This window comes from Cetorhinus maximus, chromosome 9 (genome assembly GCF_964194155.1).
Source record: "Cetorhinus maximus chromosome 9, sCetMax3.hap1.1, whole genome shotgun sequence".
In the NCBI taxonomy this organism is placed as follows: domain Eukaryota; kingdom Metazoa; phylum Chordata; class Chondrichthyes; order Lamniformes; family Cetorhinidae; genus Cetorhinus; species Cetorhinus maximus.
This window is the reverse complement of record NC_135887.1, coordinates 1,776,839-1,794,716: the sequence shown is the minus strand read 5'-3', so window position 1 is coordinate 1,794,716 and position 17,878 is coordinate 1,776,839. Positions and strand designations below refer to the sequence as shown.

Below are 17,878 nucleotides of genomic sequence, written 5' to 3'. Positions count from 1 at the left end.
AGTTGTTCATCATCATTTAAATATGTCCCCTCGATAAGGAAGGCTGCTGTGGGCAATCTATAATTCTTTTTTGATACGGGAATGGATGCTCCCTGCCCTATTGACAAATGTTGTGTGACATCTTGTTGCCTCTTCAGTAGGTGTGATCAAGGATGTGCCTCTGTCGCATGGCTATCTGACAGTGATAGATATCTCAAATGGCCTCCTCCTGGCTCTACAAATTTTGACAGAATCAATGTCTGAGGCTCTTTGCACCCCAATCTGTGGATTCTCAGCTCCTCAATGTTTAATTAAAGCATTGCTGCAGTTGGAGTTCATAAAGAAGCTGAGGTCTGAATATTATAAATTGATCAATTTTATTAAGCAGACTTCAGTTGGAGTTTTTAAAAAAGGATGATTAGGAAGAAATTATAGCCCTTGGTACAAGTGATATATTTTAAATTTTCTATATAATGCCAAGGACAATAAATTGTGCCTTTAAAAATTTATATATAAATGAGTTGTGGTTGCTTCAATGGATTCATTAGAAAAAAATCATAAAATATACTAGTGCCATATTTGAGGTAAGTGTTTGATAAATCATCTGTCTGTTAAATTATACTCCTAAACTGTCATTTTAATATTGAAAGATGGTCAATAGTGAAAACCTTCAACAGCGAATACAATTTGAATGCTGGGAGAATTATAACATAGGTTTACAGAAAAGGATATCAGAAAACTACTTTATATGAATGGAATTTGATAATGATATTTAAAATTCCATAATATATCATGTTTATAATAGTTGTTCTATCATCCTTCTTGTTGTTAAATTTCATTCACACATTCTCAGTGTTAGACAAGGACATCAAGCTTCTCTGTTTAGAAAAGATCATGTTAGAATTGATGATAATATGAATGTGATCAGGCAGAGATATAGGGCCAGATTTTTGTGGAGTTGGCAAGACTCCACAAGCATTTAAAAATGGCGGGCACAACCCAAATATGGAAGTCCCACCTCTATTTCCAGCTGGTAGGGGACTGGGCATGATTCACACAGTTCATTTTTTTCATCTCTACATGGCTCCTGAGGTCTGCCTATGGTGGATACTGGGTGAGTTGGCATTGACCTGGCATGGGGCATATAAGGAGCCATGTGGAGTGGGTGAGGGCTAGAGGGCTTGAATCCTTTTGAAACGACTGGGAACCCAGCCCTAGAGAAGCAGGGTGGCTGCATTCACCCGTCCCCATGTCCTCCAAGACTTCATCGTGCGCCTGCCTCCGGGAGTGGACATCTCATGGTTTTGGGGCACTTTTTATCGAGGTGGGTGTAGCGCGTCGAGTTACCTGCCTTGGGAGCCAAAATCTGACTCTATGACTAGAATGATTCACTGAGGTGCTGTTGGTTATTTTGAATTGCTCGGTACAGAAAAGGTGCAGGAAACTTTCTGAATGGTAAGGTGCACATCGAGGCACTCCAAAGGTTTTGTTCAATCATTATGAGCTTGTCATTGTATGTTAAAATGCAGAATCTAAAGAGTGTTGAGAGCGTGGGTGGGATTTTTCTGGCCCCGCCCACCATCAGAAAAAAGTCAATGGACTTTTGGCCGGACTGCCGAATTTCCCCAGGTGGGTCCCATCAGGACATGGCTGGAAAATCCCAGCCTTAAAGGCATTTCACCAAGGCTGTACACTCAGATCTGCAGCATGATTATTTTACTGCCAAGAGCATCACTTTCTGTGTTGGCCACAACAATTACAGGATTGTCACCTAAACAGCCTAATACACATGCTTCTGAATTTTTACTTTTAGCTTTTTAATATCTGTGTTCCCCTCTAACCATTAGTTCAATTTTGTAGCTGACCCAAATGTATGCTCCAATTATTTGACTAAAATTAATGGAACAGACTGAGCAATACATGGGGGAGGGGGGGTGGCGGTGAAGTAGGGCTTCCATCAAGTTTCACCATGTACTGAGTTCCTGATCTGTCCAGAACTGGCTGGGAAAGGTATTGAATGGAAAGAATGAAGCAGAAATGGTTCTGGGCCAGGTATTAATGCAGCTGTGCCATGCAAGCAACATGCGACTGAAGCGAAAGTCCCAAGGATGGTTGGAAGCTGTTTTTCCAGCCTCATTAAGATTATCAGGGTGAGCTAACAGCCCTCCTGTACCACCACAGGCAGCTCATCCAAGAGAAGGCTTCAATTTGCAGCCATCTGCTTCACTGGTATTGGCTCTTGGCTAAGTCCCAGGAGAAGGGGGTTTGGTTCTGGCTGTGAAGGACCAATCATGGTGCCCTGTGCAGTCAGTGGAGTGTTCCTGTTTTGCTGAATTCACAGGAACGTGTTCTAAAAATATTTCTAAACTTAGCCTTCATTGGCAGAAGCAGGGGCAGTTGATGAATCCTGTGAAGGGAAGTTGGGGGGGGTTGGCGTGCAGGACGAAGTCAACCCTGCTCATCACTAATTACCCAAAAGGAGTCCTTCAATGAGCATCGGGCCCCTAATTAACATATTCAAGGTCCATAACACCTGTTTTAAGCATCTACCTAGGACATTGCCTTCACAAAGAGGGCTCAGGCCATTTCACTGCTTAACGCCCTATATGCATTTTACACCCAATAAATGATGCAATGCCTACCAATGCCTATCCCATTATACTTCCTACAGAAGAGAGAGAACACCACAGAAAAAGTCACAAACTGCTCTTCGGCCAACTGCAATCCTTCCTACAGCTGGTTGAAGGGTAGCAAATATCCAAGAAAAGGGACAAAATTACTGAGTAGTGGAAATGAAAAATAGGATTAAGGAAGCAACTTTTATGATGATAATAATGCATTGTGGAGCTTCTGCTCCGGTGGTATGATGCTCGAACAATTCCTCAGCTCACCAAGGAAGCAGTGCTAAAACCGAGCTCAGTGTTTTAATCTATTTGTTCATTGGACAAGGTCTGCAGCCACTGGAGCAGCACTGCACAGCAGCACTAGAACAGGTAAAGGCACATGGAAGACAAATACTAAGGGAATGCACAAGGGTGATTAGTTGACCTTTGTATGCAATATGGCATTTGTTTCATTTGTAAAATTGGCCTGTAATATTTATATTGCGGTGGTTTTTATTCTGGATTTTGGGAAAATGGTTAGTAACAAAGGGGGTGTAAGGTATGGGACTATTGGTGAATGCTAAATTGGGTGGTAGTTACTGGTATTTCATTCAGATGAGCTCTTGACGGATAGCCCAGCCTGGAAGGGGCTCCAGTTTGCCTCCTCTCTTCCTCTTCCTCCAGCTCCTCATGTGCCTGCTCCTCCTCACCATTTAGCTGGTGGCAAGGACTGTGCCTTCATCATGGCAAGGCTGTGCAGAATGCCACAAACCGTCACACACATTCTGCCAAGTATGGCAGGGCTCCTTCAGGGCAGTCCAAGTAATGGAAGTGTTGTTTCAGCATACCATTGTTCTGCTCTGTCACATTTTATGTGGCAGCATGGCTTTCATTGTATGTATGCTCAACACATGTAAAAGGGTTGTGCACTGGACTCACCAGCCAGGTTATGAGCCAATAGCCCTAGTTGCCTCCTGGTTTGTTGCAATGGCTCAGATGCAGCTGGCACAGTGGATAGCCACAGAATGAATAGATCATCACTGCTGCCAGGATACTGGGTATTGACCCACGTGAGTCACTGTCCATGGTCACATGCCAGCTGGACATTGCGGGTCCAGTTTACAGCAGAGTTTTCATGCAGTGCATGCAAAGCAATGTGCTTACGGTCAATGGCACCCTGTACCACCAGTAATTTGTCCTGCTCTACGTGGCCTCAGTTCATTCTTTCAGTCATGCTGTATTCTAAGGGCACTGCCTACCTACTGCACCCAACTCTGGAAGGAACTGGTTGGTGCAGAAGCCTTGAAATCAGGACCAACTTATTTAGTGTCTGCCTCTCCACTTATTGTGCACTGTAAAGAATTCAGGAAAGCACCAAACATTTGTACAATTGTAGCAACAGCCAATAGAAATGAATCCTCAACTGATCGGACAGAAGTTGATGATCCCTTTAAATAGCATTGGAGGGGCTTCTTTCCTTTTTTCATTCATTCATAGGATGTGGACATCATTAGCTACACCAGCATTTATTGCCCATCCCTAATTGCCCTTGAGAAGGTGGTGGTGAGCCACCTTCTTAAATACTGCAGTCCTTGTGGTGTAGGTACACCCACAATGCTGTTAGGAAGGGAGTTCCAGGATTTTGACCCAGCGACAGTGGGGGAACTGCAATATATTTCCAAGTCAGGATGGTGATGGTGTTCCCATGCAACAACTGCTCCTTATACTTCTAGGCGGTAGAGGTTGCAGGTTTAGAAGGTGCTGTCAAAAGAGCCTTGGCGAGTTGCTGCAGTGCATCTTATAGATGGTTGATACTGCTGCTAATGTGTACTGGTGGTGGAGGGAGTGAATATTTAAGCTAATGGATGGGGTTCCGATCAAGCGGGCTGCTTTGTCCTGGATGGTGTTGGGCTTCTTGAGTGTTGTTGGAGCTGCTCATCCAGGCAAGTGGGGAGTATTCCATCACACTCCTGACTTGCGCTTTGTAGATGGTGGACAGGCTTTAGGGAGTCAGGAGGGGGTTACTCACTGCAGGATTCCCAGCTTCTGACCTGCTCCTGTAGCCACTGTATTTATATATTGGTCCAGTTAAGTTTCAGGTCAATGGATTTTGATGCTGGAGAATTCATCAATGGTTATGCTGCTGAAAGTTAAGGGGAGATGGTTAGGTTCTCTCTTGGTGGAGATGGTTATTGCCTGGCACTTGAAAGGCACAAATGTTTCTGCTGCTGAACAGGTATTCAGGCAAGGTTAAAAGAGGGCATTGGCTGGAGTGTTGAGTTCCAAGATGACACCACTGGCATTAAATCAGCCTTGGAGTCTGCTAATGTCATGATCTGCCTGCTCTGCATAGTTCTGTCAGCTGTTCACCGTGCATGCTAATGCCCTCACCAATATGGTGTCCTGCGCGATTTGCTTCAAAAGTGTGTGCATGCATTGCACGTACGCTATTTTGGAGGTTTAAAGGCACTCAACTGCCCATAAATAGTGCTGCCTTCTGATAAGTAGACAGCCAACATCCACCATCTAAACTCAAGCATAAAGAATGATCAGTTGGATAAGGTATTGAAAGGCTGTAGATGCAGAGGGAAAAAAATGATAGCACGAATCAAGGAGCATTGATGCGGATGAAATGAGTGAATACTTCAAGTCATCAAACCCTATGACAGTTCAAAAACAAAGCTTTGAAATAATAAATTTAAAGCCACCAGCTATGAATTGCTTTTCATGGCTCATAGAATAAATGCGAAGTATCACAATTCCTTTCCCAACGTTTCTATTCAATTCTGATTTGCAACCACTGTCACTGCTACCTTGACAAAAAAGCACGATGCTGTGTTATGGTATCACAATCATAGGCTGAAGAGTCGCTCTGTTTCCTTGGCAATGGTTTCCTTGGTTCCTCAGTATCAATCCCTGAGATATCTATGTTGCTTTTGCTAAGTCGTTTACTGGAGCCTAAGTCAGATCCAGCTTCATCTGTTAAAAGTGTGTTATCCTTTTATAAAATAAAAAAATCAGTAATTAACAAAAGAATAGGAGAAGCATAAGGCAGAATTAACCCTTTGTTCATTGGGTTCCTTTGCAGAACCTGATTTGTCTAAAGTTACAGACAGAAAATCTTTTTGAAAACTAGGTAAGTATCTACCTATTCCGTCACTGTGTGAAGAACAACAATTTGCTCACATTGATAAGGAGCAAAGACATTACTATTGGCCTCGGAAAGGGTTAATATCAGCATTAGTAAAGAACTCAGGGAAAGAAGACAACATTTGTACAACACCCAGTTTCTTCAGGCTGAACAAATCTAATTTTAACAAATTAACAAATCAATTACCTAACAGATTTGAACCTACTGTCCACCTTTTGCGATTTTGTGCTGGGTGAGTTGAAAGTTTGAATTTAGTCAATATTTAATGTAATATACCTGTAAAATTTCTGGTACCTGTATACTGCCAATACTCCCCCTCCTGCTGCTGTTCTGGCTTTCACATGTTGTATGTGCGCTGTAACACAAGGCATCAAATCCCAGAATACCTCCAACACAGTCACCAATTAAGCAAACCTATTACAGATAGAACAAAAACAGATGATAAGTTCCTTTAAAATGCAACTCCATTCAATGCATAAGGGTGTTTGAGTTGGAAGGTGGCCGTGCTAGTGTTCACACTGTGTTAGCTATTACCTCCATCTACTCATTGCACACATTGGGAGAGCCAAATGCAACTGTAGGTTTCTTCCAGAGTAATTTCCACTCCCCATGTCTTCAAACCCCCCAATGGGAGAGCCAGATAGTAGCTTTCATCCAGTACAACTACCATTCCCCATGTATTCATAGGCACAATGGGAGAGCCAAACATAATAGTAGGTTTCAGTCTATTTAATTACCATTCTCTACAGCCTTGCAGCTTACACTGGGACAGCCAGATGTAATAGCAGGTTCCTCCTGTGTGAATTATCACACTCCATGTGCTTAAACCCATAATAAAAGAACCACATTTAATAGCAGGTTCCTCCTGTGTAATTACTGTTCTCCATGTAGCCGTATCCCACATCAGGAAATATAACACTTTAAGTTTAATTAGACTGAATATCACACGTGTGAAATTGTGTTCCATATCAGTAGGAGTGGAACTTTTGCCCATAGGGATACCTTTATATCCCTTGGAGAGCTGGACAACATGCCGGAGTGATCCTTTGTGCCCCGACCCTCCCAGGCTCCACAAACCACAGGCAGACCACTTGCAATCCACTCCCGCCCTCTCAATCATGACCTCAACCATCCCAAGATCTGAGCCACAAGTCTACCCCCTACTCTCCCCCCAGTCGTAGTCACCGTTACACACCTGATTGTTACCACCTCTCCCAGAAAACACTCCTCCCGATCACCATCAACTCCTGATCACCCTTCTCAGTCGATCCCTCTCCCAATTGTTCCCCATACACCGGTGGGATGAACACCTCTCCCGGGATTAGTAGATGGCAATTACTAGCAATGCAGCCAAATCTTCTCTGTTGAGCTGCCTGGGGGGTGCTCATTTGGGCCCCATAGGCCTCCAGTTCAATGAGAACAAGATATGAACCCCAATACTTGGCGCACGTTGGCCTAACCATTCAGTCTGGGGCAGTGCTTCCTTTCACCACCACATGCTGATTTTTGGCACAAATTAATTTCTATCCTGATGTTCGGGGACACCCAGCGTCAAATGCCCAGACTGACCATTGGTTAATAATAGTGCAATAAGTGAATAGTGACATGTGGTGCTGTACATCCTACCACACGAGTGGATGGATTCAAGGCTGTATCTGCAGGCTTCCAGCTGCTGCCTTCAAGAAAGCGGAGAAGTAGAATCCTGCATCAACTACCGATGCCTGACTCCATACTTGATTCGCAAATTATTATCTGCTATCTGTAACTGTCCCCATAAAACTCCAGCCACATTGGGAAAGCCAAATAGAGTAACAGGTTTAACCCAGTATAGCTTGCAAATAACTTGCTCCAATTAAACTATCAAATGTAGTACCCAGATAATATCATTCAACTGTTCAGTTATTTTTTATGATCTGTATGCTAAAGCCAGAAGGGATATTGTCTTACGAATCACTTCAATTTTCAGCAGGAGGATAATTAATCCTCCAGCTCTAAACTTTTTCTCTGCTATTCTTGATCATAAGGATTGAACCTCCCCACTGGGCACAATTCAGTCACGTCCCCCATCTTAGAGACAGAGCACCTATAACTGAAGTCCCGAATCGAGATCAGGGAGGGACATTGACCTGTTCAGGATTGGGGCTGATCAATCAATCTGGGTTCCCTCCATCACAACCTACTGGGCTCTCTGATTCTTGGGATGCAGGTATGGGCCAAGGCTGTTGAAGTGTAATTGGTTGCTTGTTCATCCAGCCGGCAGACAGTTAAAATCGCCTGGGAGACTTATTCACTGGTGTCTGGCTCCCTTCCTGCGATCATGAATTTGAACCTGCTCTTCCAAATGGGCGGCAAGGACAAAGCTTTTCTTTAAATGTGCAGTCGGGTTTGATGATGCTGGGTCAGCAAGGTCAACTGCTATGTCAGCCAGCAGCCCCCACAAGGGACGTTTAGGCCCCCAAAGGCAGCCCCTCGATTCCAGTCACAAGGCTCCACTGAAACTGTTAAAATCACTCGGGCCTTGTGCTGCCAAGGTCAATAGGATTTGCTGCTCACCTTGGCCCTGACTACTCGATTCCTACCATACCTCAGTTAAAATCAGAACCAATGTCATTGTACTGTTCAATTGTTCTGTCTTTGTATAGGTGAGTTTGTTTACTATTGATGCTCACTGTGCTTAATTTGTTAAGCCTAGGTGTGAATCTAGAACCTGCTAGAAGCATTAGAGACCAGACACTTTAAAGCACTGTAAATAAAGTTCCTACACCATATAAACTGATGTATGATCTCTGCATAGCTCCCAGGTATAGAATATACAGCAGTTATTATCTCTGCATAAAACATAACGATGTCTCTAACTTCTAATCAGTGCACATATAATGACATTTATTTAAGAGACTAACATACACAGCAGTAAGTATCAGGTTGTAATATCATTGAAGGTTCAGGCTTCATTATAAATCATCTGACTGTCACCTGAATTTTAATGAAAATCCAGGATCATGTCTAGGATTGTCATGTGTCCATTATTTTCTTATATTTAGCTTGAAGTTCCCAAGGATATTGTTTTATTTTGGGACCTTACAAAAAAAAAATCAGATGCTATCATGTACACTGACAACAAGGATGATCACACGGGTGATATATCACCACATTTCCCCAAATGATTAAGCCTGTAAATAATCACTTCAAGTTTACTGGAGTTTAATCTGTGGGTGCGGGGCTAAGAATTAACATAGGTTATTTATGGTGACACAAAATCCGCATTGTGTTACAGGGCTGTAGCACATCTGCTGGCTGAGGTGAAATCATAACTGTAATAGAAAAAGTTTGAAAAGCTGTTCAACATCATCAACTCCCTAGAATCGAAATAAGTGCAAAGTAATAAATTTTTGGCGGGAAGGATAGGGAAGCGATGTACTCCCTGGAAAGTAAGTGGCTAAATGGAATAGGGGAGCAGAGGGATCTGGTGCTACAGGTACACAGATCACAGGAAGTAGTGACACATGATAATAAGACCAGTAAAAAAAAGCAAACAAAGCGTTAAGGATTATTTCAAATGAGATATAATTGAAAAGTAGAGAAGTTATGTTTAATACATAAAAATATATGAATACATATTTGCTTTGAGATAGCACTGAACTTTATTGTGCTATTAAGACCTACTCTGGACCAATGCTTTGTTCCTTCACTACTACCATTCCCACCCTCTTTGCCTTTTGTTCCATGACATCTTTGTCATTTAATCTCCCCGCCTTCTAACCCATCCCTGACTTTACCTTTTTGCTCCACCTGACCCTCCCACTCTTTCAACAGCACAAAACACATTTCAAATAAGTCACATCAGACCCGAAACAATAACTCTGCTTCTCTCTCCACAGACGCTGCCAGACCTGTTGAGTTTTTCTAGCACTTTTTGTTCTTATTTCAAATCTCCAACATCCACACTACTTTGCTTTAATTTATGTTAAACACAGGTTGTATTTAATACTCAGCAGGTCTGGCAACATCAGTGAAGAGAGAACCAGAGACTGTATTTTTTGGAGATGGCTGAGACCCTTCACTGGAGCCGAATGTTGGAGGTGAACCCACTTCAGAGGGAATGGGACCCCAGGGAGGCATGTTGCTGATAGTGGCCATTTCCAGGGCCACTGTCCGATTAAAGACAGCAGCCCGCCCCCAAGAGAGGACGGTCTAATCAGATGGCTAGAAGTTCTGCAGCTCCAGGCAGAGGGTACCTCAATGACAAGGCATCCTCAAAGACAGGTCATTGGAGTTGGGGGTCCCACGATTGGAGGGGGTGGTGGGGGAACCAATGAATGCAAAGGCACTGTTGCCACCAGGTTGGCCATGGAGTGCCCAGGATGGCGGGCCACACCACTCAGGACCCACTGGGAGGCAGCCAGGTTTCACCCAGTGCTGTCCCCATTGGGCAGCGGGCCCTCCTGACAGAGGCAATAAGCCACGTAACTGGATCATATTGACCTCCCAGCGTGTGGCTGATCAGTCAACTTTCCCGCCATTGGCAAAATCGCACTGGCGGTGGTAAGACATTGGGTTCCCCTCTCAGCACCTTCCCCTGCCATTTTGCCAACCTTCCCGCCTTCCAGACCATCTCCAAAGGGCCCAGAAAATTCTGGCCAACGTTTCAAATTCGTAACCTATCATAAAGTCCCAAAGATCACAGGCCTGAAACAGTGGGCCTGAAATTCCTGGGAGCGACAATCAGAGACAGAACTTTTTTCCCATCCTGTCTCGCCCGATCTTCCAACTCAGGCCCAGCGAGACCTGGGCAATGCAGCACGTCCCCAGTGCCTCGTTCAGTCAGATGCAAGGAGGCCACGCCCTCTTTTTTTACGACGCTGGCTGCCACCAACCAGGTGAGCTAAAGGTCCAGCCAAGTTTAAAGGTCTTTGGCAGGCCTGGGAGAAGGTAAAGTGTGTAAGGTAAGTGGGTAGAATTTAGGGTTGGGGTGTGGGCGGGCCTCAGTGAGGAGGGGGTGAGGCCGTGGGGGGATGGGGGAGGACCTCTGTAGGAGGGTGTGTTGGTTTGAGTCAGGCTTTGGGGGTGGGGGGGTGGGTCGGGTGTGAGCCTGGAGGAGGGATCGGGTCAGGATGGGCCCTGAGGGGTGGGGGTGTGAGAGTCAAGCCTGACAGGGCGGTGTGGGAGGTGAGAGCCGCGCCTGGTGGGTGGTGATGGAGGGGGTGAGAGTCAGAGCTGGCAGGGGTGGGTGGAAGGGGGTGAAAATTGGGCCTGTGGGGCAATGGCGGGGAGGAAAGAGTGCCTTTGGGGGTGGGGGGAATCCCGTGAGCTGGGGAGTTCCGTCGGGGGTGTAGTCCCTTGGGGGTGGGGGGGTCCCGTGGGGGGGCGGGGGGGGGGTGCTGGTTGGTGGGAGGGGTGGGCAGAGACCCCTGGGGTGTTGGGGAGTAGGGGATTCCCATGGGCTGTCTGTGTGGGTCTGTGCAATAGTTACCCAGAAGTTAGAGGAGGTTTTAATTTTTCTAACTTTTTCTGGGTAAATATTGGTGTAACCCAGTCGGAACCATCAACTACCAAGTTTGCGATTTAAATTGCATTTTTGGATGGTTCCCAGTCAAGGGCAATTTCCCAGGGGAAGTTTGCACTTCTGAGCAATTGCCCTGTAAACTTTATCTGCTTGGTAAGGGGAGGGGCAGCACATCTTTAAGGGTGCCCCTCACCCCCATCCCATGCCGTGGAGTTCAGGAATTGTGGGGGGCTGGTGAGGTAGTGGTATTGTCACTAGACTGGTAATCCAGAGACCCAGGGTAATGCTCTGGGGGCCTGGGTTCAAATCCCACCACAGCAGATAGTGGACTTTGAATTCAATAAGGAAAAATTCTGGAATTAAAATTCTGATGATGACCATGAAACCATTGTCGATTGTTGTAAAAACCCATCTGCATCACTAACGTCCTTTAGGATTGTCCTTACCTGCTCTGGTCTACATGTGACCCCAGACCCACCGCAATGTGGTTGACTCTTAAATGCCCCCTGAACAGGGCAAATAGGGATAGGCAATAAATGCTGGCCTAGTCAGTGATGCCCACACCCCATGAACAAATAATTAAAAAACAGATACAACCCATTTACTCTGTCTCTCTCTTGACAAATGCTACCTGACCTGCTGAGTATTTATAGCTTTTTCTGTTCTTATTTCAGATTTCCAACATCCGTAATATTTGCTTTTGTGTTAAAGTTATGTAGCACCTTGTTTGGACCACACGGTGAACAGTCCTGGTCCCCATATTATAAACGCTGGAGAAAGTATAAGAAAAGATTTACGAGGATGATACTAGAATGAAAAGGTCATACAGAAAACGTCGAAAGGACTGAAACTCTTTCCTCTAGAATCGAGGCGATTGAAAAAGAGAAGAAAATCCAGTACGGAATTCAGAAGAAAATTATTTATCAAAAAGTGGTTAGAACGTGAAATATGCTACACAAGGGGTTAACGAGGCATAAATGCCTTCAAGGGGAATTGAGATAAGCACATGAGGGAGAAAGGATTAGAAGGATATGTTGATGGGGTTAGATAAAGAGGGGTGGGAGGAGGCTCATATGCAGCATAAAAACTGTCTGTTTCAGTGCCGTAAAGCCTCTGTTACCCTTTGTAATCTTTAACTGCCTTGCAGCCCAGACCAGAATGAGTTATTTTTATGGTTCATTGAAGATTACTAAGCCCAGCTTTGAGTAGCAAAAGCTGATTCTCTCATGATTTTGACCTTAAAAAATAGAAAATTATCCTCGGTCTTCATACTGAAAATTAAATTAAGCTCTGAATGTATGGGGGTGATATCACTAACTTGAGACAGCTGCAGCTTGGAATTGTACTTTCAGTGTCAATATTTTTTTAAGTGAGTCAAGGCTGAAGGTGAGTTTAGCAGCTAGGGTGACTAGGAGAAATAAACTTGCCATTTATAATGACTTGTATTTTTATTCAGCATTTATCGGGAAGTAACTCGAATGCATTAAGGCATTGCTTTGAGTATACTATTCAACATAAGATGCAGTACAATGGCTGCATGGAACAATAGAATTTTATTAAGCGCATTTTTCTTTTAAAAAAAACTGATAATTTTGAGAATTGTCAGTCGAGATGGTAAGTCCACCAAGTGAGAATAAAAGGTGTAACAGCTGATCAGCTATGACCTAACTGAATGCCAGAGCAGGCCTGAGGGTTGAATGACCTACTCCCATTTCTATGATGAGGTCTGATAGAGCAAAGGTTTGCCAAATAATTGGTTGCGAGTTCACGTCTCAAGGCTGTCCCTTATCTAACATGGTAAGTCCTTCACAGTCATTGAGTTTTGGTTGCTTGGGCTTCAGATGTTGGTGTACACAAACCTTTCACCCTGAAAGAGGTCACTTGATCTGTGATCAGTGGAGCATTAAATGTTTTGAGTTCAAGAAGCAAAATACTGCAGATGCTGGGAATCTGAAATAAAAACAGTAGGTTAGGCAGCAGCTTTAGAGAGAAGAAGGTAGAGTTAACATTTCAGATATGCGTCATAGACCCTGCACACCTCCTCGTCAGAGGGTCATAAGAATTGAAACATTAATCCTACCTTCCTCTCTCCACAGATATTGCCTGGTTTGCTGAATGTTTCCAGCATTTTCTCCATTGAATACAGTGACCTGTCACTTCCGTGCTCCCCGGCGTTGGATTTGGGGGGGTATCCCAAAGATGTGCTGGGGAATCCCTCTGGCAAGTTCCCAGGTAAGGATTTGCACAGCAATTGCCCAGAAGCACTAACTTCCTCTGGACCATTGCGCTGCACTGGGAACCATCCGAAAATGCGATTTAAATCACAAACTTTGATGGTTCCGCTGGGGTTATACCGATAGTTACCCAGGAAAAGTTAGAATTAAAACCTCTTCTAACTTCTGGATAACTACTGTAAACCCAGACTAGTCCCTCGGGACCCCCCCCTTCCCCCCAACAGCCCCACCTCCACCAACCTCAGCCCCCGCCCCCCAACCCCAGACATCGGATCCCACCACCCCCCACCCCTCCATCTGTCAACCTCGGACCCCGACCCCCAACCCCCAACCCCCTGACCTCGGACCCACCCCGATCTCAGACTCCGACTACCCTGACCTCAGAAACCCCCACCTCTGAACACCCCCCCAACCTCTGGACCCCGCTGACCTCATCTACCGCCCCCCCCCCACAACCCACCCCACCCGACCCCCAACCTCTGCCCCCCACCGACCTCCGGACCCCAGCCCAAACTCGGACACCACCCCCCCAGACCTTGGACCACCCCACTCAGAACTCAGACACCCCCCCAGGAACTCAGACCCCTCACCCAGACCCCGCCCACCCCCCTCCTCCTCGCCCAGACCTCGGACGCCCCACCTCCAGACCCCAGAATCCCCCTCTAGACCTCAGAATCCCCCTTCAGACCTCTGACCCCCCCAACCCCAGACCTTGGACCCCTCCCAGACCTTGGAACCCACCTCCCCAAAACCTTGAACCCCTCCGACCTCCGGACACCACACTTACCTTGGACACTTACCTTTCCCTGGCCTGTCAATTCCCCTGGCCCTTTAAATTTACCTGCTTTACTGCAACGAGTGTCATTACAAAGGTGGGAGTGTCCTCCTTGACTAGGCTGGACCTACACTTCACTGGGGCCTGAGGGGATTCTTTCGATGCAGGACCCCAAGCAGCGGCGGCGAACGGGAAGTGACAACGCAATTTTCAAGACCACGTAGGGGTACATTTATTTCTTCAGGCCAGCGCTTTCCGACACTAGTCAGAATTTATGGCCCATTACATTGTTCATTGGCGTTACCCTTCAGTTACTGCTAACTCCAGATTGTGACTTTGGAATCAATATTGTTTTATTGACTTTCAGCAACTTTCTAAATAATTAATTTTCTTAAATGAATACCTGGGTTTCGAGAGATTCATTGAATTTCTCATTTTAAACTGTAATAAAAATGAAGCAACACCACAGAAAACTTGCATGGCTAAATCAGCAATAAACCGGCTTTACTGATCCACAGTTATTTTACAATTTATATAAAATGAAGTACTAACTTGCTGCCTGTTAGTAGCTTCAGTTTACAATTTTTCCCCAGTCAGAGTGCCTGATGGACAGCTCCCAGGAGAAATGATTTCCTATTCAGTCTGCTTTGATCCAAAGCAGCAGTGTATCATGTGATGTGAACAGCAATGATATTTGGACAAATTTAAGTTGAACTGTGCAGAGGAATATCTATATATATCTCAATTATACCTACACAAAGTAGCTATGCATTATTCAAAGGGATCTGAGGTTCCAAGGTTATATACATACTCCCAGCTGCCTGGCCCTTTGAAGATAAATTTGGTTAGTTTGTACACACAATGGGTAACAGAAAATCAAAGCTAGATCTGATCCATTCGAGACAAGCCATTCATCTTACCTCTAGTTGGAATGAATCACTACCAGTTTTGACTCAGAATCACAGAATCATAGAACGGCTAGAACACAGAAGGAGGCCATTTGGCCTGTCGTATCTGTGCCAGCCCCTTGTAAGGGTTACATAGCTACTCAGCCAGTTCCACTCCTACGCCTTTTCCCCATTTTCCTATCCACGCAAAACAAAACTGATGCCACAGTTATCTTTAAAAACTGTCTCAATCCTTCAGGTTTATTTCCCCTCATGATGGGATTCTGTCCAAAACACAATAATATTTGTTGAAATTAAAGGCAGTGCTATGACATTTTCATCCCGGGGATGTATCCAGGAAAGCCATCCAAACATCGGCCCAAATCTTCCGGTCTCCAGATTGTCAGGGACCAGGCGTACAACCGAAGGTGCGCGTCAGGATCCTGTGGGAATTGCCCAGGAAGATTAACTTCTAATGAACAACTCCCTGCTCTCCCAGACCCTTCACAAATGTCTCTGACTCTGAGCTATAGTTGGAGACTTGGGAGAGATCTGTGGGACTTACAGAAAATGTTAGACAGATTAAAACCTGGTCTAGCAGGTAACTCCACAACTGACTCCCCAATCACCCCCTCTAACCGCTGACTATCCCACCGACCGCCCTGACTACCTTCTGACCTGACCCAACTACCCCCCAAACCTGATTATATTCCCCTAACCACCAGACTACCCCCCGATCACCTGACTATCTGCCTAGGCCAGACCCGACTACCCACCCTGTTTCAACCAGCTACCCCCTGAATATCTGACTACCCCCCAACCACCCAACAACCACCTCCACCACACCCCCGACCAAACCCGACTACCCTCCAACCACCTGATTACTGCCCCAACCTGACCAGACTACCTCCTGACCCAGCCCAACTAGCCCCCCTTGCAGACCCATCTACCCAACCCCAACCAACCCGACAACAGATCCTCGTCCAGACCTAAAAACCACCCCCATCCCAACCTGACCCGACTACCTCCTGACCTGACTACACCCCTGAACAATCCAACCACCTCTCCGGACTCGACAACAGACCTTAAGCCAACCTGGTCCGGCTACTCCCCGACACAACCAGACTACCCCCTGACCACCCGACTACCCCCTGACCACACCTGGCTACCCCCGAACCCACCTGACTACCCTCTTTCCCCACCCAACTATCCCCCCCAATTTGACCTGACTTCCCCCTGACCCCAATGCGTGCAGCATTGCCACTGACCAGAAGATTCAGGCCATTATGCTTGTCTTGAGCATTGTGAGTAGTGTAAGCTGTGGGCCTATAGCAACTAGGAACTAGAGTAAAACAACTCGAACTCATTTCCACTTGGACCCTCACAACAAAAAGAAAGTCTGTAGGAGATTTAAGTCCATGTGCATTGGTGAAAAGTCGGTTTGCTCAGTTACTGCATCACATCATTCCTAACATTACCCATCTTTTTGGTTATGTAGGTACATTAGAAAATATCAAAGAAAGCTGTGCAGTCCATCCGGGCGGGGCCATGAAACAAACACCTCTCATCATACATATAAGATAAAAACAAAAAACTGCTACCTGGAAAAACTCAGCAGGTCTGGCAGCATCTGCGGAGAGGAACACAGTTAACGTTTCGAGTCCATATGACTCTTCAACAGAACTAAGGAAAAATAGAAGAGAGGTAAAATATAAGCTGGTTTAAGGGGGGGTGGGACAGGTAGAGCTGGATAGAGGGCCAGTGATAGGTGGAGATAACCAAAAGATGTCACAGACAAAAGGGCAAAGAGGCGTTGAATGTGGTGATATTATCTAAGGAATGTGCTAATAGGTGACATTAAGGGTAGAAAGCAGGACGAGCAAGGTACAGATAGCCCTAGTGGGGGTGGGGTGGGGGGAAGGGATCGAAATAGGCTAAAAGGTAGAGATAAAACAATGGATGGAAATACATTTAACAATAATGGAAATAGGTGGGAAAAGAAAAATCTATATAAATTATTGGAAAAAAGGGGGATCGGAAAGGGGGTGGGGATGGAGGAGAGAGTTCATGGTCTGAAATTGTTGAATTCAATATTCAGTCCGGAAGGCTGTAAAGTGCCTAGTCGGAAGATGAGGTGCTGTTCCTCCAGTTTGCGTTGAGCTTCACTGGAACAATGCAGCAAGCCAAGGACGGACATGTGGGCATGAGAGCAGGGTGGAGTGTTGAAATGGCAAGCGACAGGGAGGTCTGGGTAATGCTTGCGGACAGGCCGAAGGTGTTCTGCAAAGCGGTCACCCAGTCTGCATTTGGTCTCTCCAATGTAGAGGAAACTGCATTGGGAGCAGAGAATGCAGTAGACTAAATTGAGGGAAGTGCAAGTGAAATGCTGCTTCATTTGAAAGGAGTGTTTGGGCCCTTGGACGGTGAGGACAGGGGAAGTAAAGGGGCAGGTGTTGCGCCTTCTGCAGTTGCATGGGAAGGTGCCATGGGAGGGGGTTGTGGTGTAGGGGGTGATGGAGGAGTGGACCAGGGTGTCCCGGAGGGAACGATCCCGATGGAATGCCGACAGGGGGGGTGAAGGGAAGATGTGTTTGATGGTGGCATCATGCTGGAGTTGGCGGAAATGGCGGAGGATGATCCTTTGAATGCAGAGGCTGGTGGGGTGATAAGTGAGGACAAGGGGGATCCTATCGTGGCTCTGGGAGGGAGGAGAAGGCGTGAGGGCGGATGCGCGGGAGATGGGCCA

General features: G+C 45.8%; 1 protein-coding gene across 5 annotated transcripts in view; it reads right to left on the bottom strand.

Moving 5' to 3' along the window:
- Nucleotides 1-17,878, bottom strand: part of pitpnm3 (PITPNM family member 3) — a 545,233-nt gene that overhangs the window by 165,083 nt on the left and 362,272 nt on the right. For all 5 annotated transcript variants that reach the window (XM_078547946.1, XM_078547947.1, XM_078547944.1 and 2 more), the window contains 2 exons: nucleotides 6,028-6,147; nucleotides 5,396-5,580 (listed from right to left, as the gene is read on the bottom strand). In XM_078547946.1, the coding sequence (XP_078404072.1) occupies nucleotides 5,396-5,580; nucleotides 6,028-6,147 (305 nt within the window). The remainder of the gene's footprint in view (nucleotides 1-5,395; nucleotides 5,581-6,027; nucleotides 6,148-17,878) is intronic.